This window comes from Simochromis diagramma, unplaced genomic scaffold (genome assembly GCF_900408965.1).
Source record: "Simochromis diagramma unplaced genomic scaffold, fSimDia1.1 OVJJ01000302.1, whole genome shotgun sequence".
NCBI classification, from domain to species: Eukaryota; Metazoa; Chordata; class Actinopteri; order Cichliformes; family Cichlidae; genus Simochromis; species Simochromis diagramma.
In genome coordinates, this window is record NW_024386792.1 from 14616899 (window position 1) to 14641250 (window position 24352).

A 24352-nucleotide genomic window follows, 5' to 3' on the forward strand; every position below is an offset into this window, starting at 1 on the left:
TGGGGAAACCTTTCTAGTAGTGTTATTGTCTTGTCTCAAGACATAACCTCAAGCTTTTTGCTTAGTGTTTGTTGTGATTTTATTTCACATAATACAAACTTAATTGCAATTTTGTGGCTATAGAAAGCTCCTTTGTTTGTGAAGGCTGGTAAAAGTTTAAAAATCACAAGTGATAATACTGATAATCCCATCTCTAGATTGACACTGAACATATTGTGAGGAGATGTGACCTTTCAATGCACTAACAAAAAAACGAAAAAAAGAAATCTCCAACCATACAGACATCCTTAGAAGTAACACTCTGACATTCAATGACATTTTAAAGTGCAGTAAAGTGGTATTTTCTGTAAGGGTTGTGGATTGTAGATAAGAAGACTTACCTTGGAGCATGCATCTGTATGCAGACTCTGAGATGGCGTATATGTGAGGGGGCATTTCGTGCCTCTTTTTGCCCCTGTACATCTCAATGATGTTTTCGGAGTAGATGGGCAGGTTTTTGTAGGGATTTATGACCACGCAGAAGAGACCAGAGTACGTCTACAAAGAAAAGAAAACATGGTCGAGTGTTAATTCCTCAGCAGCCCTAATGCAACATTTATGACATGATTAATATATCATATTACCTTAAACGTATTGATTACAGTGGGCAGTAAATGGGCAAGGATTTGGATGTAAGGACAAATTTGTAAGTAATGTGCTTCAACAGGAAGTATATTTTGTGTCTGCAGTACATGTGTCGTCCGCATCATTTAAGCAGGAACACGTCACTATGCCAACTAAGAGAACAGACCTTTAAATTGAAATAGTTGCATTTTAACCCAAACCATGATCTTTTTCTGAACCTAACCTAGTAGACGGTAATGCCTAACCTTAATGAAGTTACGTATTTTTAATGAATAACTTGGTTCTTTAGTCTGAGTGGCAAAATCTGTTTGTCTGAACAGCATATTCATAATTCATTCCCTTTACGCTCATGAGCTCCACCTGTTCATGAGGCGATGTGCTTTTCTTGTTTGTGGTGATGAGCATAACCAAAGTTAGCTTCATTTTGAGCTAAGGGTTCGAAATTAACAGTTTAACATAGAGATCAACAGACTTCTATTTTTTCTATTTCTTGTGATGTGCAATACTTCCATTAGTACTGTACAGTACCAGTACATGGAATGAATTCAGATATGTTTATTTTCTCTGTTTTCTTTGAATTATTGTAGTGTCCATATAGAGATATAGAACTGAAATTCTATCTTGCATGGAATTTTTTTTATTACAATAGGAATGTAACCAGCAGTAGGTTGTCAAGCCATAATGCTTGCTAACATAATCCTACATTGCTCAATATGTTGATTTTTTATTTTGCAGAAAGATAAAAACACACAATTTATTCAGAGAAAGATGTGATTGTTTAAATAACTGTTTCCCTGTATTAACAGGCAGGTTTTTTGTAAATGGGAACATACAAGTCTGATCTAGTCCAATGTTTCCTATCAGACAATTTGTGAATACTACAAATCCTCTAAAAATCAATTTTACTTAAGAACAAACATACAAAATGTTCTGAAAGTCCCACTGTGGTGCATATATTAAAAACGGTATACAACTGGAGATTTCCCAGTTTTCTTTCTAATACGTAGAAATAATGTTTTTCTCTGCATTAAACTGGTGGCAGGTTTACCCAGAAATCCTTTGACTAACAACAAAAATCAGAGGCAGCGGGAGGTGATTTTAATCCACAACAGAATATCTGCCTTTTAGCTAAAAAATGCAGACAGGCCAGAGCAGGGTTAATCCCTGACATGTCTGCTGCTGCTGCTAGAACATTAACTAAAAACTGTGTGGGGTACAGAGTGAAGAGCACATGAAAGCAGATTAATTATCTATCAGTCCTGATCAAGCCTAAAATTAAGATGCAAAGATAGTAACAATACGGCTTTGTTCCTGCCTGACACTTTATTCTCTTCTCTCCTCCTCACAACCCTTTTTAAGCTTTTACTCCTTTTTCTCTGTACTTTGAGTCTCTTTTACCTTTCTAATGTATGCGCTTGGCTGGGCTGAGAAGCCACACTCTTTAAATGATGTTGTCTGCAGCAGCCTGTGGCCCCGCTAACCCAGTTGTTGAAGTGGAACAACGCTGATGAAAGGAAAGCATGTTTTGGGTGCACTACATGCAAGTCAGTGAGAGAGAGAAAGCCTTCCCCTCGGGTGGAGTTTCACACCACACATTCATGTAAATGCAAAACCGACAGTGTTCACATTTACTTAATTTTTTTCTGAAGTTAGATTGGAGTTCGAGTTAATCGAGATCCACTTCTTGTTTTTGAAATTCAATAAATTTACAGTAAGCCTGTAAGTGATCATGTTGGATAATAATGATGTCAACACCGGCCAGAATGACTCTGATTAGGATTTTTGCCATAATGAATCAGCCCTAGTCTGATTCAACAGCCCATTATCAGTTAAAACAAGTGTACTTCTTTAAAGTATTATTTTGTACAGTACACTGGAAATGCTCATAAACCAAAGCCATGCATATGAATACAAAAGATTATTATGATTTAAGATCTGATCCATATTGCCCAAATAGCCACTGAACTTAAGATCTTGGCACAACTTAGCACACACTAAATTCAAACACTGCTGGTAATGGAGTTGCTAAAGTTGCTACAACAGAGTCAAAACTAAAACCTGCCCAGAAATGCAAACACCCCTGAGACTTACACACAGTATCACTGAAGCCCATGTGTCTGGAGGGTGGAGTAACATCACCAGATGGCCAACAACCTGTCCTCCCCACCTACTCTATGTGCACAGATGCTGTAGACACAACTCTGCTACAATCTGGCCAACGAGAGATTTGTTTCTCTGGCAACATTAGCAGTATTTGAACACCAACATTATTATACAGTATTGGCACTGACAATCCTCCACCTAACACTTATATACTTTGCTAAATGCCATCAACTATAAAAGGTAACTTGAGCTTACAGGATGTATTTGAGGGAAACAGTCATTATATGCACTTCGCAGACCCCCTACAGTGGGCACAGCGCCAAGCAGACAGATCAGTGATCCTGACCAGCGTGGTCCACTGGCAGTGGGGAGAGGGATGACTCAGCTGGCTGTCCTTCACGGTGGACCTCAGGGGGTATATGCAAGATTAGTGGGGCTCAGGGGCAAAAGGGTTGGCTGCCTACACAACCAGGCAAAGCAAGATACGAGCCAGCAAGTATCAGCCATAACACCACACCAGAGCACTGTGGTTCATTTCTGTATCAAATGACTTTTGACGAAGTAAATCTCCCCATAGGAAAGATACCAAAGCACTCCTGTGACAAAAGTCAGATTTTGATCAATACTTGTTTTAAAAAATTCAAACTTGAAAAAATTCTGGATTTATTAAAAATATAAAAAGAAGACACTTGTTTTTTTTAATTAAGTGGATTGTCTTTAACTTTAATTAACACTTCATTGAATAAATAAACTATCAAAATAAACTAAATCCACCACAGCTTAGCTAAGAGTGGATCTGGGCTTTTATGGAAGGGCTAAAAGAAGCTAAAAGTACAAATGAAAATAAAATTCAATCACTTAAACAACTCTGTATAGAATCGGGTAACCATAACTAATGCATCTCAGATTGTAGTTTTCATAAACTGTGCCCAGTACCCTGAGAGACTCTGGCCAACAGAGAAAGCTTAAACACAGTCTGAAGGGCTTTCTGGCTCTTCAGAAACATCCAGATGAATTTCTGTGAACTATGCAGTGCTTAGCAACAGGATCTGACTTGGTGGGAAAAAGGGAGAAGATTTCTGGCGTCTCAGCTTTCCACTCTGACATAGCGGGGCAAACTGGGCTCTAGTCTTTGCTTACTTCACACAAAAAATAGCAAATGCATTTGCATGTTTTAATTATAACCATTCGTGTCTGGATAGAAGATTTAAGTGTGCTCTAAATCTTTAGGTGCTCCTAATCTCATTCAGCAGCTTGATTAAAATATAGGAATCTGTGGGCTAACTTACATTCAAGCAACAGTGATAGCTGATACCCCCCCCCCAAATAAAAATGTGAGGAATAATAGCTGAAGTCACCTTGTGACACAGAAGACAATAAGTCTTAAGGAGGTAAGAGGCAACAACCACAAATATCTCATTAAACATCCACATGCAGACCTATGGAAGGCACTGGGTCGACTAACGGAGAAAACCCAAACAACTGGCTAAAATTGGAATCCAGGCAAAGCTACCATTAGTTTACACTTCTGTAGTGATGTGAATATGAATCTGTTAGGGTCGAGCGGTGGTTGTGGTTCACGTGGCAGAGTGGGTCGTTTATCAGAATTTGAGTAACTGAAACACGTATGTGATGTTAGCATGCCATCTCCAGCGTGCAAGCTTCCTTCAGTCCACACACTCTTGAGCTCTTTCCACATTGCCCCATGGCAGCATGTTTGACACAGAATTATCTCATTTACATTCTGCAAAGAGGTTTATGTCAGCGCTATGCTATGCTGGCCTGACTTAAAAGGTCATACAATCCTCAAAAGCAGGACGGGAAAACATGCAGAGTCAGGAATGCTAAAGCAGCTGACAAACACAATGCCCCATGCATCCAACTCAAATCTCTTCAAACCCTTTGTTTATTAATTTCACACTGGGGAACACTGGTCTTGTAGAAAAATCAAAAATAAATGATAACTTAGCAACACAAATTGTACCACAGAGATTAACAGTAAGGCATTTCTATGGGCCTCCAGAACAAGCAATAACAGCAAAAAGCTTATGCACATCGGCTGTTAATTAAAAGTCACTTTTCTCACAGTAAAAGAAATTTCAGTTATTTGAACGCACAGATGTTGCTTATCAGTAAACACAAAGAGCTCTGTTAAGGCAGTTTGGATACAGTGTGACTCAGCACTGATCATCCCTGAGCAAAGACATGAGGCCTGGGTAATTTCTTTGAATCTCATAAGCCTTCTTTAAAATATACAAACACATTTTTTAGAAGAGCATTTGGAGTTTTCTGCTTTTTTAAATTTTAATTTTTACACTTGGGCTTTTTTTTTTTTTTACACTTTATCCTTTTAGGTCACACTTTACACTGAGTTGTTTTTTACAGCACATACAGAGTGAAAATCTGGAACAGATTATTCATTTTTTCAGTGACCTACAAAGAGATTACATATGATCTGCATTAGAAAATGTCCTTTGATTTTTCTCATGAGGTCTGATGTTGTCCAAACACATGGCAAAACTTATAATCCTAAATCCTTCCCAGCATACACTAATGTCAAGGCATTTTATTGCCAACAAGTTACTTAATAAAATACACCAAAATAGCTGAAGGAAAAATATCCAATTCAGTTAACTATTGATTGACTGACTGATTGATTTTTTTTGCTTAGCAGGGCTAGGTAGACCTCTGTACTCTTGGGGCTAGTGACCAAATAAATTGGCTTTGCCAATTCCAGATTTATATTAAATTAATGGGTGCCAAATTTCAGTAGCAGAGCAGATCGGATTTAGAGAAAGAAAGTGATCATGACCATGTGATGTCACTCCTGCAACATATCGGAGCCCAAAAAATACAAGGGACAAATCGCTGAGCCGAAAGCAGTCTCAGCTACGCTTACACTTTTCAAAACAAGACAAACAATCTGAAATAATTTTCAACCACATCATTTCAAGCTAAATTATAAAATATTATGAACTAAAAGAAAAAAAAACACAATTGCACAAGCCTTACATTCTGCTCTAAGTACAATACCTCTAATTTCTAACCACGCATTCAAGTGTGAACATGGCAGCTGAACTGTACCTCCTTCCTGGGTCTCAGGTGGCCCACAACCTCTGCATTTGTGCTATTCCAGGAATGCGTATCATTAAGTGGGTAATAATCACAGGGGAAATCAGCAGATAATATGGGACACGAAGGCTTGCTCATTGAAGGAAATGTGTTTTTTAGACTCTTGAATTAAGAAAATCAAGTGTGAAATAGAGGAAGTATAGTTTATCTTTGTTTTGGTTAAAATGAACCACATGTTTAATAATCTTTGTTTTTATTATATAATGAACCCAGTAAAACAACTTCTAAGACATTAAATTAGCAAACGTATTGTATACCAATATACAGGGGAGGGGAGGGGGGGGATAGTGATGTTTCTCCATGAAAGTTTTTACCAGGAATCCACCATTTCTGTTTAAAGCCTTGTAAAATGAATGGAACTAGGTATTCCAGTTGACCCTCTCTCTCACTGTTAAACGCCACTGGTTTTGGCTAGCAAAACTATCACCTGAGGCTCACATGTCAGCGACACAGAATAGATATGACTCTTTGCTAAGAAAGTGGGAAGCACCTGATCATAATCACAAAAAATAATTGACTATAGTTATTCTCCTACTTACATGCAGTTTTAAAATGTTACCTCTGTGGGATTTTTAACATTACAGTAATATTAATCACATTAACCAACCTAACCAAACCTATACCGACAAGTCATAACAAAGTAAGTCATGTCATGTCAAATGATGACAACTGAACTGCTGAAGAAGACATTTCTTATGAATTGTTGTACTTCTTTATAACGTACAAATACTTACATAAATAAGGCCGGAGTAGTAGCGATCTTTGAGGTTGTAAAGCACGGATGCCTCGTTCAAGCAGGTCAGTTCAGCCATATCCTCCACCTTGGTGAACTTGGGCGGGTTCATCTTCTGGATGTCATCCTTGTTGATCACCGCCTTCTTCCCGTTTTCTGCTAGCTCCACCACCACCTCATCTCCACGCTCCTGTTGAATACTTGCAGCCTCGAAGCCGTGGCGTTCTGATGGAATCCATACCAACCTTTTGGCAGTCCAGTCGGCCTGTGCTGCCGGGTTGTATACCACAGCGCGGTCCACAAAGAGGTACCGCTCCGGGTCCTCCTGTCCACTCCTCTGTGTCATTGCTGCTGGAAACCAGAAGCAGAGCACTCTAGGCCACCTGTAGAGAGCAAGCAAAGCACGAAGTTCATCAAAATGTAACCAATTTCACCACTCAATTGTGACTAGACTTAAAGATCTGTGAAAAGTTCAAACACCAAGGCCATTTTTCAGGCAGATAACTGAATTTAGTAGGAAAAGCTACTTTTAGCTGCTCAGAGGACTTGCCGCCTCCTGGAGTTGAACCAGGGACCTTTTGCTAGTTAGCTGAATGTGAAACAATTAACTATTAAAAACATGTTACAAAAGGCAGGTCTCAGTAGGACATGACAGTGTGGCAGAAATTGAAATTGAACATGCACAACACTACGGGTGAGCTAACGAGAAATTGACCAATATCGCTGTTTACACCTTTGCCTTTCCACATGGGAGAAGCCATAATGGCTTCTGTGAACAAACATCTATCTGTGCTACATCAATATTTCAGTAGTAATCGTAGGACTTCACTCAAATCAGATTATTACCAAGTTGACTCGAGTTGCAATTTTAAGCCAAATATTAGATTTTCCCATAAAACTAAAAAAACCTGGTAGTAGTTAAGATATAAAATGCAGCATAAATGCTGACTCCCTGTTAGCAGAAGAGTAATAACTATGGATGACATAAAATTCACAGAGTAATCTATTACTTTAGCAATGAAATTTAACAAAACAAGTAAGGCAGTAAGGCAAACAGTTTCCATTTATAGCAGTTTCTGTAATGAGGGCTATGAGAGCATTTATTAGGTTTAGAGTCAGTGGTGTTATGGATTGCTGTGCATAATGATGGGTCTTCACTTGTGATATGAATCATAAACATTTACAATTCGGCTGTATGTGAGTAAAGCCAGTTTACACTAACTTAGCATGACTAAAACTGGTAAAGATGGTTGATATAACGTCACATCAACATTCACTTTTAACAGTTTCAGTTATGACATGATTCCATCAAGATGTAACTCAGATAGTTGAGTGCTGGCGGTGGTTAAATGTTTCTCGGATGATGCAGCTTTTGTAATGGCTGCTAAATGTTGGCTCTTAGCAAGCTCAGATGGTAATGACTGGAATCCTTTTGAAAACAACAGCTATCAGCTTCTTCGAAACAAAGCCGTGTTCTTAATAATTTATGTCATTGTTTCTGATTTGTAACAGTAGCTTTTACTGGGGTAATACATTTTACAGTTTTGGTTTGTGGTTATGATTGGTTGTGCCAATGTGAAGCTAAATACTCTATAAACAAGCAGTTAGTTACATTTTTAACATTAACTTAAATTGACAACATTATTTTGTTGTCAATTTTGATTTACTGAATAGGTTAAGGGCAAAGTTGGACAGGATAGGGAACGCCTATGTGGTTTGATGACATCTATCAAATCTGGTGTGCTAGAGAAAGGACTTGGCTAGATAACTACCTGACCACACAATCTTGCAATCAACACGTCAGTCAGGACAATATGGATGATTGTGCAGTTACATCAATTAGCTCAAATACCACAATAATTTGTGGCAAACAGTAAAGTCTGAGCAAAGCTACTGTTAACAGGCTTGTTGTCAGGCTGTGTTAACTGACTTACAGGTCTGTAGCAGACACACCCGTCTTGCAAAAACTGGACAACAAGCTCAATCCATGAGCTCTAATAAGGAAAGCGGATCACAGTGACTAAAGCTCTGTTTATAGTCACTGCATTGGTTGTTGCACATGCCAACCCTGATGTGATCACAGCCCCATAACCATTGTCTGACGTGCTACAGTATTCTCCAAGTTGATACCTGTTATCCTATACCATTAGTGCTAATATAGGAGCACAAGTGGTAGAAACAGGAAGCAAGGCAATTTGTATCTTTTCAAGCTGTTGCAGCACCTCCCACTCTATAAACTAGAGATTTCTGAGCTCCTACAGTGAAATGACAGTATGGACCAATGCACTCGTACACTGGGTGTACATGGCCGGTCACTAAAATCTAGAGGTGCACCACACGATGAAACTACACCAAAGCGTGCTCCACGTCAAAAGTGACGCCACAATTGCTTGAAAACAGCAGGAATAAACAGGCCATAAGACTACACCAACGAGAAAGCCTAAAAGCCAAATAACACTACACGTAAAGGGTTGCTGAAAAACCCTAACGGGTTATATTTTAAGATGTTTTTGTTTAGTGAGCAATACAAGCGACAGAATGGGAACAAGGAATAAGAACGCAAGAGGAGCAGATATAAACAATCATGTGACACTGTGATGCTATCTTTTATTTAAGGTGAGGCAGTGCACATTATGTAATACAAACACTCAGGTCTGTCATGTACAAGTGCCAGATTTAGCAATACAGGCTAATTTATAGCCCCAAATAGAGGCATGTATTGTTAAAAAAAAAAAGGGAAAAAAGGAAATGCACACAAGCACTTGATCACCAAATAGTAGTAGAATAACAACAAAACATATGCAAACTATATGTCATATGTCAAAAAACTCCAAAACAAAACAAAACAAAAAAAAACTGTGATAAATTAAGCATACGAAAGTTCATGGACAGTAGAAAAAACTATATTAGCATGCACATATTAAGATATTTATAAATAATTACAAATGAATAAGCATATTCAATAACCATTGAATAACAGATTTACCGACATAACATTTTTTTAATACCCAAAATTTAAAAACTTACGCAAAGGTTAGTTTTATTATGAATTTTGATATCAAGATATCAGTCTCCTTGATCACTACGTGTGTACTGGTTCGGGAAAAGCTAAAATGACTGACCTCTACTGGAAACACTGATCAATCAGTTTAAACAATCAGAGAATTAAAATATAAAAAACACATTATCTGTTAATGTCTATGTTGCTGCTTGTCTGTCATAGGTTTGCTGTGAATTATGATTGCCAGTCTTATTATTATTATTATGTATAACCTATCAGAAAACACTTAGATTTGTATAGTTTGTTGACAATAAAGAAAACAAAATGGATTTTAAATACTAGTGCAGAGCAATTTACATATAGAGGGGTGATTCATCTACATCTATAAAAAGATACAGTTAAATCATGAGAGGGAGCGTCTAATACTCTAACGAGAGAATTTTAAACTATACGAACCTATAATGCGGAATTATCTCTATTCTGCCATTTAATTTGTTTAAGTTACTTTATTCACATGAATTTAGGGCTTTCCGAATCATTTGCAGGAGGCTCAGACAGACTGTGTGTGAGTGTCAAGCCTCCTACCTGAGCATAACCAGCCCACATGTAGAGTAACGTCACCATCTGTGCCGGTTCAAAAGCAAAGGAGAAACCCTGACTATTCTGTCTGATAAAAAAATTAAGTAAATGAAATAATTTAATACCATTACCATATAATCAGAGCAAAAATATTTGCCTGTTAACTGATTTGGTAACTGAGAAAAAAGTTTTATGATTTAGGTCTTTTTTTCCTCAAAAAAATGCAGGTGTGTTGTCTTTTTTAAAATGTAATAAATATTTAAATTTATATTGAATATTTGGTTATTAAATCACAATTTAAAATGTTATCATGATTATTGATATTTTCTTCCATGTTGTTTTTTTAATTTTGACTATTTATGAAAGCATTTGTTTAATCTTATTTACTAAGTTAGGAAATCAATGTTTAAGTCAACAAAAACAAAAATACCCAGACTGTTTTGGCTACATTTCACTGCCTAACTGTGAAACATAAAACTGATTTTAAGGGTTAAATATATTAAACGGTGCAAAATATCAAGTGAGTGTAATCCCCAAATAGCGCTAATAGTTATGCTTAGTTTTTCAGTTCATTTCAATTTCAAGTTCAAAAACATGCTTTTTGGCATTAAATACTGGCACAATTAGCTATTTTGCAAACACATTAAATCAGTTTGAGCATTTTATATTTTCTGCCTCGAGAAACAAAGTCGCAGAAATGCATATGCAACATTTTGAGTCATACCTGACACACAATCTTGTCACTGCAATCTCTTTCTAAATACCAACTCTACCCAGTTTGTGCTGCTGCAAGTCAGTAAATCTGCCCCTAAATGTTTATTTTGTAAACCCCTCTTTGGGTCAGCTCCACAACATATTATTGATCTATTAACTCCACATTTTGCCTCAAGGTCACTGAGGGCATCTCTCACTGAAACACCAAAGATGACCGGGCTTTCTCCATTGTTACCTTCAGCCTCTGAAACAGTCTGCTATCCCACATAAGGACCTGTCCAGTACAGCTCTAGAGACTCAACTATTTACATTTAAAAAAGAAAAAAGAAATTTTTACTTAACATTACATTAACCTATAACGTTTTTATTATTACTCATTACATTTTAACAATGTCGTTAATGTGGGTGTTGTGATTTGTTTTTAGAGATTTGAAATCTTAATACGTATGACACAACCGGACAGGACTTTGGGTCAGATCCTGTTGTTTTTAATTTAAATGTTTTATATGAATAAAAGGAGCTTGACATAAAAATAATTCTTGCTCTTTTCACATTTTTTGACCATGTAGGCTGTGCCAGTAAACTACTAAGGCAAATATCAGTCCATACTAATATCGGGCAGATATATCATTGCAAGTCTAAAAAAACCGATAATTTTATACACTCAACAATCACCTGACAATTAGATAATTACAATAATCATCAGCTGCAGTTCAACACATAAACATGCCTGCAGCAGTCTATAATGATCTTATATCTTTTACATTTTTAACTCAACTTCATTATATTTTTATAATTTAAAAAAATCTTTCAGAAGTGCACCCAATTATCTTGTGGGCACAAAATAACATCAAGATAGAAATGAAAGAGAGCGGGATAACTGTAAACCTTGGCACTAGATGCTTTCAACAGCTGACGCGGAGACAAGTCTGGATGCATCTTATTAATCTAACTCAACCTCAGCTAAATTAGAATGCTTTATTAATCCCCGAGGAAATTATGTATTTCTAAAGATATTTACACAACAATCTAGTCCCATGCTTAAATCAGGCGCTGTTGCAGCCAAATCTGGGTTAGGTCACGGGATGGAGCGGGATCAGTGCGGCTGCCTTGTTGCTCCATCCCCTCAGTCACTCTCATTCAGCTTGGCAATATCCTGTCCTCATCATGTCCGGTAAGATAAAGAGCTGTGAAATTGCAAGTAGCCGTGAAACCCCCTCGTAAAGGGCTGCAAATATGTACCGGGCCAGGCCAAACAGCTGCATTGGCTAGATTAGCTCGCTAACATTAGCTCAAAGTTGGCGTGCTGTGCTTCACCTCCCACCCACTGGGAAAAAAAAAGATACCTACAAGGACTCATTGCTCTGTTTAGTCAACTGTACACAATTGAATGGGTTTGAACCGCTGCTCTTATAACGTTAAGACGATGAGGTAAGAGAGATTCCTAAATAGTCTGCGCAAATGGGAGTTTTAGGGATGAACTGTGCAGCTTCCTGAGGCACAATCCCATCATGGGTGTGGGTGGCTCAAAGACGTCTGGGTGGGGATAAAGCAGGCGGACAATGACCACGCTGTTTCAGATTAAACCCTTGAAGATTAAACTTGAAAACGGAAAATCTTCAACACATTCATCTATATGTGAACAAAAACAGTATGTTGGGTCCGGGGCGCCGGGACAGCGGCTAGCATTAGCCAAGCTGATGGTCCTCCATCATTAGAAAGTCATGCCACAATAATCCGCTAGCTAACGGTTACTGTTGCTAACCACCACATCCCCACTAAAACTCCCGTCCCCGGCTTCTCTGCTCTGCTTACCTCCCGCAATAGACGAAGAAACCCGACCCGAGTGTTTATCAGTGTCCAGCAGATGATAGCAATAGTCCCCCGAAACGTGCTAAACAGTCCCTTCTCCGGCCCGCTCTCTCTCATCAGTGGTACTCCCCCACCATCCAGCAGCACCCGCTCAACCGAACTCTACCGGGCCCGAGAAGATGCACAGCACGACCGCCGCCGCCGCACTCCTCTAAGGCAACGCCTACTAGGAATATGATTGGCTGTCAAAGTCTGATGCCTCTATGCGATTGGTGAAAAAACAATTCCCCATGCCGAAACTTTAGCTTAGTTAGTCGACAACTGCCGCCCAAATGCCATTTGTCTGTGGCCAATAAATGAACACCTGCAGACCGTTGGATGCTGCTCCAGTGGGACGTAGTAGAACCATATCAAATTATTAAGACAAAAAAATCTGGAACATTTATGTGTATTCATTAAATACACTATGTATTTGGTTTTACCGAGCTACAACACCTTTAACCTGTTTACACTCTATCGCTGTGACAAAGCAATTCCTATGTGTATTCATATATATATATATATATATATATATATATATACATTTACTTTTATATCAGTGTTGCAGTGTTTTAAGCAACAATATTAGGTTTTGATTAAGTACAATTTTTATTTATTGTATAATGGTATTTTCTTTTGTTTATTCATACATGGAATACACCATGTAGTGGTGTATTGTAGTGGTATTGTAGTGTTTATTATGCAGAAATTATGGAAATCTTTCTTCGATATGAGTTTTTTTCCTCCTGTGTTTTATATTTACTCTGCCCTTTTTAAATCCTGTTTGCATTAAATTTTAGTAATATCATAACGTTTAGCTTGCCAGTATCTACAGAACCTTCTGGCTACATGTGTGTCATTCTTGTTTTTTTTATGGCATGTTTTATTGTTGTTTGTTAAATAATCAAACACTTAAACTGATAACCAAGTCAAATCGAGTAAGCTTGTTATTCTACTATAGTTAGATTTATTCTGTGTGCTCTGTCTTATCTGTTCAGAGTGGTGGAACAATTCGCTGTGTTTACTGCGCCCCCTGTTGCATTAAAAAGATAGTGCCATTGCTTGGACGATGTCAGAGGAAAACAAAAACTACTACTACTACAGGGTGTATCATTCGTCGCTTGACCACCTTATGTACATAGATGCTTTTTTGTCCTGTCTTCATGTCGCCGCTCTTTTCTTTTTTTGATGACTAGCAAAAGACAGAAAATTGATATTTCCTGATTTATATAATTAACGTTTTGACTATTAGGAGGGGAATAAGAACAACAATGTTTAGTTTTTTACTTCAAACTTTTACTGGCTCATAATTTTACTCATTAACTTTTACTGGCTCTATTCTGGCTCTAACGTAGGGTAACTTTTAAAATTAAGTGTATCTTGCATGAATTATTTGCTTGTTAGTTTTAATTGCAGTCATTATGGTAACCACCTTGTTATTATTAAGAAAGAGTTTGTGAATACTTGGAGCTTTTCTGATGCATGAATTTCTTTGAGTTTCTTGTTCAGGTTTCCCAGTCTTCGCCCACATTTCCCATAGCTTAAAGTTGCTGTGTGCAGGTGTATCTACCTCTGTATTCAAGTTATTTGTTTATTTTGGTAATACTTATCTCCTGTGTCTTGTGTCTGATTCTGTCTTCCTGATTTTTTTTTAACCCATGTTTTTTTCCGTAGGTGTGTCCACTTCTTGTAGTCAGTGCATTCATAGCCTCAGTTCTCCCATTGCCTTTTGTCATGTTGCAGTTCATAGCAGTGTGTCTCTGTTTTCTTTATTTGTGAACTAAATTTGACGTCCACACAGTTGCTCTATGACATTATCTGCATAGTTTTTGTTGCTTCAGCTTTTCATAGAGTTCATGCTTTGTACACACTTTCACCTACATTGAAATGTAGCTATATACAATATTTTGCTTTTCATATTACACATTAAGCCCATTAAATGACCATGCCATTTTATAGACATCTATATAGCACAGAAAGTTGTATGTACAGTGGGGCAAAAAAGTATTTAGTCAGCCACCGATTGTGCAAGTTCCCCCACTTAAAATGATGACAGAGGTCAGTAATTTGCACCAGAGGTACACTTCAACTGTGAGAGACAGAATGTGAAAAAAAAATCCATGAATTCACATGGTAGGATTTGTAAAGAATTTATTCGTAAATTAGGGTGGAAAATAAGTATTTGGTCACCTCAAACAAGGAAAATCTCTGGCTCTCACAGACCTGTAACGTCTTCTGTAAGAAGCTTTTCTGTCCCCCACTCGTTACCTGTATGAATGGCACCTGTTTGAACTCATCATCTGTATAAAAGACACCTGTCCACAGCCTCAAACAGTCAGACTCCAAACTCCGCCATGGCCAAGACCAAAGAGCTTTCGAAGGACACCAGGAAAAGTATTGTAGACCTGCACCAGACTGGGAAGAGTGAATCTACAATAGGCAAGCAGCTTGGTGTGAAAAAATCAACTGTGGGAGCAATCATCAGAAAGTGGAAGACATACAAGACCACTGATAATCTCCCTCGATCTGGGGCTCCACGCAAGATCTCATCCCGTGGGGTCAAAATGATCATGAGAACGGTGAGCAAAGATCCCAGAACCACACGGGGGGACCTGGTGAATGACCTGCAGAGAGCTGGGACCAAAGTAACAAAGGTCACCATCAGTAACACACTACAACGGCAGGGAATCAAATCCCGCAGTGCCAGACGTGTTCCGCTGCTGAAGCCAGTGCATGTCCAGGCCCGTCTGAAGTTTGCCAGAGAGCACATGGATGATACAGCAGAGGATTGGGAGAATGTCATGTGGTCAGATGAAACCAAAGTAGAACTTTTTGGTATAAACTCAACTCGTCGTGTTTGGAGGAAGAAGAATACTGAGTTGCATCCCAAGAACACCATACCTACTGTGAAGCATGGGGGTGGAAACATCATGCTATGGGGCTGTTTTTCTGCCAAGGGGACAGGACGACTGATCTGTGTTAAGGACAGAATGAATGGGGCCATGTATCGTGAGATTTTGAGCCAAAACCTCCTTCCATCAGTGAGAACTTTGAAGATGAAACGAGGCTGGGTCTTCCAACATGACAATGATCCAAAACACACCGCTCGGGCAACAAAGGAGTGGCTCCGTAAGAAGCATTTGAAAGTCCTGGGGTGGCCTAGCCAGTCTCCAGACCTCAACCCCATAGAAAATCTGTGGCGGGAGTTGAAAGTCCGTGTTGCTCGGCGACAGCCCCAAAACATCACTGCTCTCGAGAAGATCTGCATGGAGGAATGGGCCAAAATACCAGCTACTGTGTGTGCAAACCTGGTAAAGACCTATAGTAAACGTTTGACCTCTGTTATTGCCAACAAAGGTTATGTTACAAAGTATTGAGTTGTATTTTTGTTATTGACCAAATACTTATTTTCCACCCTGATTTACGAATAAATTCTTTACAAATCCTACCATGTGAATTCATGGATTTTTTTTTTTCACATTCTGTCTCTCACAGTTGAAGTGTACCTCTGGTGCAAATTACTGACCTCTGTCATCATTTTAAGTGGGGGAACTTTCACAATCGGTGGCTGACTAAATACTTTTTTGCCCCACTGTATATGGACAGGCCTTGTGGGATAGCCTTTTTCTTTTTTTTCTAAACTTGTAGCTACGTTTCTATTCTGTTTTTTTTATATGTACCACCACGACAGCAGTTATGTTCTTAATACAAGCTGAAATTCGTAATTCACACTTTGCTTTTCATTTCTCCTCCTGCTGTTTCCTGTAGTCTAGCAGCAGGATAAACTTACACTGTTGGTATCCACCTCAATGTTTTATTTTTAGGCTCAGCTCCATCCTGACAAATACACATGAGCCCACACAGAGAAATCTCATAAAAACAGTTAAACATAACTCCCGCCTACTGTCCAAGTTACTGCTGGTATATTTATTAAAGTACAGTCAATCAGACCTTCTTTAGGTATATCAAACAAAATTCTTATATATATACATTAGAAAGATTCAGGAAATGCCTCAGTCAAAACAACGAATCAGAACAATCTGACTATGAACTCATTGCATGTGTGCAAAATTAATATGGCAATATTATTCACAGCACTAACAGCAACAACACCCGCACAGAATTTTGCTAATTCTTGAGGATATTATTAGTAAAAATTGCTTTAAATTTAGCTTTTCCCTCAGGTATATTCTCCAGTATTATCCCAAATACACCTGTACTATTCCTTCATGAACATCTGTCAAACCAAATGGTTTAAAAATATATCTGTTGTTCCTTTTGTATCTGGAGAAGTAAAAAAAAAAAAAAACCAAACTAAAAAAAATTCAACTAAATAAGAGTAATACTTTAGCACCGCTGAACATAATATTAATTAATAATAGAAATAACTAAAGGTGGAATTAACTGATGTTTTGCCACAGGTACAATCCTGAAAGAGTGCAGATTTTAACTTTAAGTTGGTGGGCTGACTGTGGACACTTCCAATATTTAAAAAAACATAAGAAAAAAGAAAAGAAAAACGTAACAAACCACAAGTAACTGAGTACGTCTGTTAAGAAAAAGTCCACATTGTCTTAGTAAACACTTGCTTCACATACAAATATTTGAATAAATCAGTGAAACAAAAACAAGGTATTTAGTTTTTAAAAAAAATACTTAAGTGTAAATATATTGTATGTGCCTCTTCACTTCTTCTGTAATCTCTTTGCTCCACAGACAGATTCTCAAAGTTTGTTATAATAAACTACTAAGTGGTAAAATAGAAAAACGACCTATACGATTGTGCATGTTTGTCTTGTAGGAACTGCGCCTCTCTGCATCTGTTCAGTACTTTCAACTGGTGAAGAGCCTGGTTTATTCATTCTGCATTAACACCAACTGACCACAAGATGGAGTCAGAGAGTTGGTGCTTACCCTGAGAAATTCATCAGAGATGCTGATACAAATTACTTTACAAAATGTCCCAAAGTTTCCCAGACCGGGTCTGGAAATCACAGAATTAAGAGTTTGTAGTGATATATGAAGACTTTGAGTCAGCCAAGTAGAGCAGGAAATTTAGTGACGTATTCAAAGCTAATCACGCCTCAGCTGGTGCTTCCTGATTAAACATTATTAAGGCTAAACCTAGCATCAAATAAATAAATAAAACAGCGCCAAACCAGATTATTTTCCATAGCACGGCAGTAAACACAAACTATCTAACAGAACACCTACTAGAAATGCCCAAAATAGCCTAATATCTAACTCAGCTATGCACTGACATACAAATAAAGCAGTAAAAGTTGTCTTATTCATGTAGCATCTTGCTAACATGTTAGCTACATGAGGATTCAGAGTAAATTTTCATGCTTTTATTAATATTTTTTTCTAACCATTTTTAAGGTCATATCATAAATGTAATTATACTTCTCAACAATAATCTCAATACTAATAAATAAAATGAATGAAAAATAAATAAAATCTTTAGGTATTTACTGAAGTTATTAACATTTATACCGTCTTACTTTAAAAAAACTAAATTAATTTAGTTTTTTTAAAGTATTTGACAGTGGATCAAAATGATATAGTCTACTTTTTAAATTTGAGTTTTATTTTTATAGTGTTTGTAAATACTATCTTATCTACAATTTTTAAAAATATAATATTGTAAATTTTGTAGTGTTGTTAATTTTTTCTCCCAACTTCATCAAGGGACTTTTAAAATAAAGAGAGACCAGACCAGCTCAGTGTGGACCTCCAGTCTTTTGGCAAGAAGTCAAAGGTTTCAGCTCATTTTCTCTTTCAAAGTCTTTGGTACACTTGCCTCATGTTACTATGGGTGCAGCAGACAGTAGAGGGCAGCAGCTGCATAAACTAAAACTTTGCTGACTTTGAGCCTCATGGGTCCAGTTGAAGTCAGTGGCTAAAGCCTTTGTTACTCACATACTCTTTGAGTCGTGTAGTGCTTAACAAATACATGATTATATACTTCATGTATTGTCAAAACTACACTTCATGGTGATTTTCATGCTCAGGGGAGTTTGTCAGGCTTCTGATTGTGTTTTCTATCCATTTGTCCTCCTTCATAAATGTCCCAGTCGTGCAACGCACACAGCTTTGGCACTCACAACACAGTACACATAGCAGTTTTCTTCTTTTTCAATATTTCATGCTACATAGTGAGCACCAGCATAGCTGTGACAGATGCAAGACGTCTGAGGCAGTTATTGCATCGTGCATTGACGAGTGACAGAGTGACACCCTTTGGTGTTGCAGTGAAATCTGCCATTTTGAAAAATGCTGTGACAGCTCCATCTCTCGATTGTCGGCTTCTCCAGTCGCCTCTGTGGCATAATAGACCTGTCAGCAGCATCGTCCTCCACCACCCCTCTGCTGCTTTTGTCTAGACAGCAGTTTAGTAGTTTTTTCTTTTTTAAATAAGGAATGCCAAATGTGGCGTTTTCAATACCACCATGGCAGATTGGATTGAGATAAATGTTTGACCTCCTCCTCGGGCACAGCCTTCAGTCTTCTGCACAAATATAGATTGATGTGCTCTCCTGGCGCTTGCTCATTGCAAAAATCTACATCTTAATAAGCAATTTTCTCTATCACCGAGTTCTGAAAATCAAATTTTCTTCACCGGATCAAAACAGTTTTTTAAATAGTTAAAAAAAAGCACACACAAATGAGTCTCAAATATTTTTATAGTCGAGTCTCTTTATTTTATTCAGTCCCATTTTTGCAGCAGTTCTTACCACTCACGAACACAAAGCTTCTCCTGAAAACAACCACCTTCCAGGACGCTGAGGTCATGATCTGGAAGGCCCTCTTAAAAGACCTGACTGTACCGACAGCCCGTAGTGAAGGCTGTACGGTAAAATACAGGTGGCACACATCTAAGAAAACAGGCATTTACAGGCTTTAAACATGATTGAGCAGCACTCGGAGTAGCTCGAATATTATTTGAAGGACTGAGAAAGAAATGGTGATTATGCAGGAGCCTGCATTAACTTTAATGACATTCTGGTCTGGTCTCTTTCCTTTCCAGGGCCATGTTGTTCTCGGCTTCCTCCGGACCTGCTCAACTGTCTACTGCAATGTCCAGAGAGAGTTTGTGTATAAGCAGAACCTTCTCCTTGAGTTTTAAAGCATGTACTGTTTTCTTTGTCTCAATGCCATCTTTACATTATGACTCATTTCTATGCTGGTGCCCTCTGACAATAGCCCCTGCAGCTCATCTGTACAATAATAAGTTGGCCCTACTCTGTTTATTGCCACGAAAAGTGAATATATTTATTTTTTCAATACGAGAGCAAGCAAAATGGTTATATAAGAAAATAGACGATCATTTACGTCAGTCTGGAGATCTTTAAACAGTAGCTGTTTTTAATTAAAAAACAGTATTGTCACAGTTTCACTAATTTTGCAAGCAAAACTTCAGACATTTGCTCTTGTAGAAATGGTAAATATGATTGTTTGATGTGTAAAACATCAGAATCTGAATACTTCATCTCTCACCCTGGGCTCTGGGGAATATTATGAGCCGTTTGTTTTAAAATGTGGCGCTTTATGAGTGAGTTGCCTCTGCTTAAATAGAACCGAATTAAATCTATCACTAAGTCCTGACAGTTTAAAGATAAAACTGTTAACTGGCTACTTGAGGATACAATGTTCACAGTGTTATAATAATAATAATAAAATAACTATGATAACAAAATTAACATACAGGAAACTCCTATCACATCATATCCTGTCATTATGTAGCCACAGGCTGCCATGGTGATTGTATAAATATGACAGACATAGACTGAATGTACAGCACCTTTAATCTGCAGTCTTCTTAAAGGCCAGCAGGGGGCGACTCTTCTGGTGTTTTTTATAAAAAAGGTCAGATATATTGAAGTCTATAGGAAAACAGTACCTGGGTATCTTCACATATAACTTCATTAAAACACTTTCCTGATGATATTATAGCCTCAGCTGCAAGTTTCAAGTTCTATTGACTACAACATATCTGTCATTGTTTTAAAATTTAATTCATAAATATAGAGAAAGCAGTTCTCTAAGGCCGAGTGACCTGTGATGCAGCCAAAATGCTCAAGACAAAGCTCTGAAACAGGACTCAGTTTTGATCATATTCATTATTATCATCATTTCCAATGCTTAACTAATGTGGTAGACCACCACCCAATCTAAGAAAAAACCAAAATCATTTTTTACGTCCTTGTACTGGTTAATCCACCAGCAGGTGCAAGCTCTTTAATTAAAATGATATTTTTAAATGGTAAATAATCATATAAAAATATGATTATTGTTGCTATCCAGAAATTTTTTAATGTAATCTTTTATACTCAAATTTGGGTATAAAAATGTGAATTTTTGAACTTTTCTAAAATGTGTTTTTTTTGTTTTGTTTTTATGTGAGGTGACAAGTTGTTAGGTGAGCATTCTAGCAGAACTAGGCTCTTCTGGGAGTTCTTCCTGTGAAAATTGAGCTTTTCTTTCCCACTATCGCCAAGTCATGTGATTGTGGGATTTCTTTCGTTACCTTACTATGTAAAGTGTTTTGAGGTGACGTTTGTTGTGATTTGGTGCTGTATAAATAAAACACAATTGAATTAAATTGCCATCATTTACAAAAGCAATAAGAGCAGACATATTCCACTAAACAAGCTTGTAAAGGAATCGCAGGCAGGTGGAGGTTGTTGTTGGCTTGTTGAGGTACAGAGAGGGGATATGATGTGGTATATTATCCATGAGACTGCTGCTCAAACTGCAAAGACATTCCTACATCGGTTCTGGTTCAGGGCTCCTGATACATTAAACCAGTCAGTGAAACGGTTTAAATATGAGTCGCAGTCCCAGCAGTAGCAAAGATGAGATATAAGATGGAAATTTTCTATCCCATTGTATGAGTACTGGTGGTTATTAGATTTTTCAGATAGGGAAGGTGGCACGGTGGTTAGCACTGTTGCCTCACAGCAAGAAGGTCCTGAGTTCAATTCCACCATCAGGCTGGGGTCTTTCTGTGTGGAGTTTGCATGTTCTCCCCGTGTTTGCGTGGGTTCTCTCCGGGTACTCCGGCTTCCTCCCACCGTCCAAAGACATGCAGCTTGTGGGGATAGGTTAATTGGATAATCCAAATTGTCACTAGGTGTGAATGTGCGAGTGAGTGTGAATGGTTGTCTGTCCTTGTGTGTTAGCCCTGCAACAGACTGGCGACCTGTCCAGGGTGTACCCTGCCTCTCGCCCTATGACAGCTGGGATAGGCTCCAGCGCCCCCCGCGACCCTGAAAAGGATAAGCGGAAGTGAATGGATGGATGGATGGATGGATGGAAGGTCAACCAGCTTTACCGTATAGAAAGCAGTGGTAAGTGTAATTATCTCCAGTGATGAAAGCATGGTAAATTAAACCTGGCAGGCTGAAAGTGGAGGGAGCAGCTTTTTGATATTTTTACCTCTATAATCCCGAAAACAAGTGAGAAGAAGTGTCAGATCTCTCTCTCTCTCTGTGTCTTTTTTTGTTTTAAATCTTACATATTTAGATGATGTGAGCAATTTGTGGTCACATGAGTAGAAAGCACATCATCATCCACCTCTCTGGATCTGTTTAATAGCCTTGCTTTTATTTTCAGGTAACATTTTATGATTCTTGAGGGAGCTTGAATGTGCAGTTTTTCCTAATCCACTTTGAGGCAGTAGAACAAAGATTGATTTCAAAGCTTGAAGTAAACGAGGATACGTTATTATTTCTGGAAAAACGGATTAAATGTGAAAGGGTTCTGTTCCTTTATTAATCTTGGATCGACAGCAGTGACTCTACAGAATATTTTATTGTTTTACGTTCATGGCTATCAGCTTCACAGTTTCATTTTACTGAGATTGTTCAACATAGTTTTCTAAAAGAAAACTATGAAAAACTGTGTTAGCAAGGTCAGCTTAAACTTCCTGACTTGGCACTAATGAACCCTTAAAAGCTAAGCCCAGTTTATCAAAATACATTTATAGAACTATTTTTGACTATGACTATAATCCATTAAAGTCTTAAATGGCCTTGATGTAAGGCCTTTCACGCTGCTAGCTTCTTTCCATGCTTGGATCTCTAGGTATGCAAATTAATTCCTGCCTCTTTGCTGGAGCTCGTAAAACTACTCTAATGCCATTTTCACACATGACCTCTAGATAATGTTGGGAGAATCAGACTGACATTTTTTGAAGTCGCTTCAAATGCATCCTCATTGGAAAGACATCACTTGGTTTAGGTCAGGGGAGCTTTCTGCATAGAGTGGGCAGGAAAAAGACACAGCACTGTTATTTGTCTTATTCTCACATGGGCAAAATCAAGCTTTATACAAGGAAGCTGTGCAGGATTGCACATGCTCACTGTACAACCCTGCACACTCATGGTGCTTTTTGCACAGCTCCATGTTAAAAATGTAAAAGATAAATGTCAGATCTGGCAAGTTAACCCCACCCTGCATGCTGACAGACTGGTTATTTAGGTGTGATGTATATGAACGCCAGGCTGTCTGGGTTTTTAAGACTGTTATTAATTAACTGGTTTCAGAATGGAAATGTCTTTTGCTCATATTTTTTCTACCAGCTCCAGGTTAAAAAGGCCCCAAGTGGATGAATTACCAGGCATTAAAATGACAGAGCATCAGTGACCAGTTTTATATACAAGCATCAGACATTTAGCAACAATTAAGAATTCCTAACATCGCTCTCTTTTTCTCTGCTTTTGGTTTTTCCACCAGCTCCCAAGTGAAAAACTTGCACTGGACACTTTATTAGGTACACCTATTCAACTACTCATTGAATAGGCGTTGATTACATAAATGTGTAATCAGTCAATCATATTGCATCAACTCAATGCATTTAACCTGTAGCATTAGAATGGTGAAGAAAGGGGATTTGAGTGACTTTGAACACGATGTAGTTGGCCTAGTCTTGGTACTTCACAGATCTGCTGGGATTTTCCTGCACAACCATCTCTAGGGATTACAGAGAACTTTCAGATAAAGAAAAAATATCCAGTGAGCTGGTAAAAGCACCTTGTTGACATCAGAGGTCAGAGGAGCATGGATAGATTTGCTTTGAGCAGATCCAGAGGTAAAAGTAACTCAAATAACCACTCCTTACAATCAATTCACGAGAAAGAGCATCTCTAAAGACACAACACGTCGAATCAGGTAAGATGTAGCAGCAGAAGACAACACTAGGTGACAGTTCAGCATTATTAAAATACCACAGCCTACCTGAACATTGTTTTAAGATTCACACCATGCAGCTGATAAATCTATGACGCTATCACGTGAACATGGACCAAAAATGTCTGAGGAATGCTTCCAGCACTTTGATGAATGAAGCAGCTTCAGCCATGAAGCAGTGGCTCTGAAGGCAAAAGGGGTCCACCCCAGTACTAGCAAGTTGTATCTAATAAAGGGGCTTTTCTGTTTGTTGCTGAGGAGATTGTGTTCATTCATTAGCACCGTTTATTCTCTAAAAGACAGCACTGTGCAAAGAGTGAAAAAAGAATAAAGTTGTTGGCTTTAAATCATTGAGAGATGCTGAGACACTGGGATCCTGTTAGTCCCACACAGACTCATGCAGAGCAAAGGTTTCTCTGCTG

At 38.1% G+C, this 24352-nt stretch overlaps 2 protein-coding genes across 5 annotated transcripts in view; one reads left to right on the top strand and one right to left on the bottom strand.

Annotated features, from left to right (window-relative positions):
• Positions 1 to 12889, bottom strand: part of LOC120729204 (myosin-10-like) — a 62130-nt gene extending 49241 nt beyond the window's left edge. For all 4 annotated transcript variants that reach the window (XM_040024735.1, XM_040024733.1, XM_040024734.1 and 1 more), the window contains exons 1-3: positions 12702 to 12889; positions 6594 to 6975; positions 381 to 537 (exon numbers count right to left, since the gene is read on the bottom strand). In XM_040024735.1, the coding sequence (XP_039880669.1) occupies positions 381 to 537; positions 6594 to 6938 (502 nt within the window). In that variant the 5' untranslated portion in view covers positions 6939 to 6975; positions 12702 to 12889. The remainder of the gene's footprint in view (positions 1 to 380; positions 538 to 6593; positions 6976 to 12701) is intronic.
• The window catches only part of cygb2 (cytoglobin 2), a 49795-nt gene continuing 37387 nt past the window's right edge, over positions 11945 to 24352 (top strand). Inside the window, 1 exon segment of the mRNA XM_040024744.1 lies at positions 11945 to 12060. The gene's annotated coding sequence lies outside the window, so the exon portion shown is untranslated.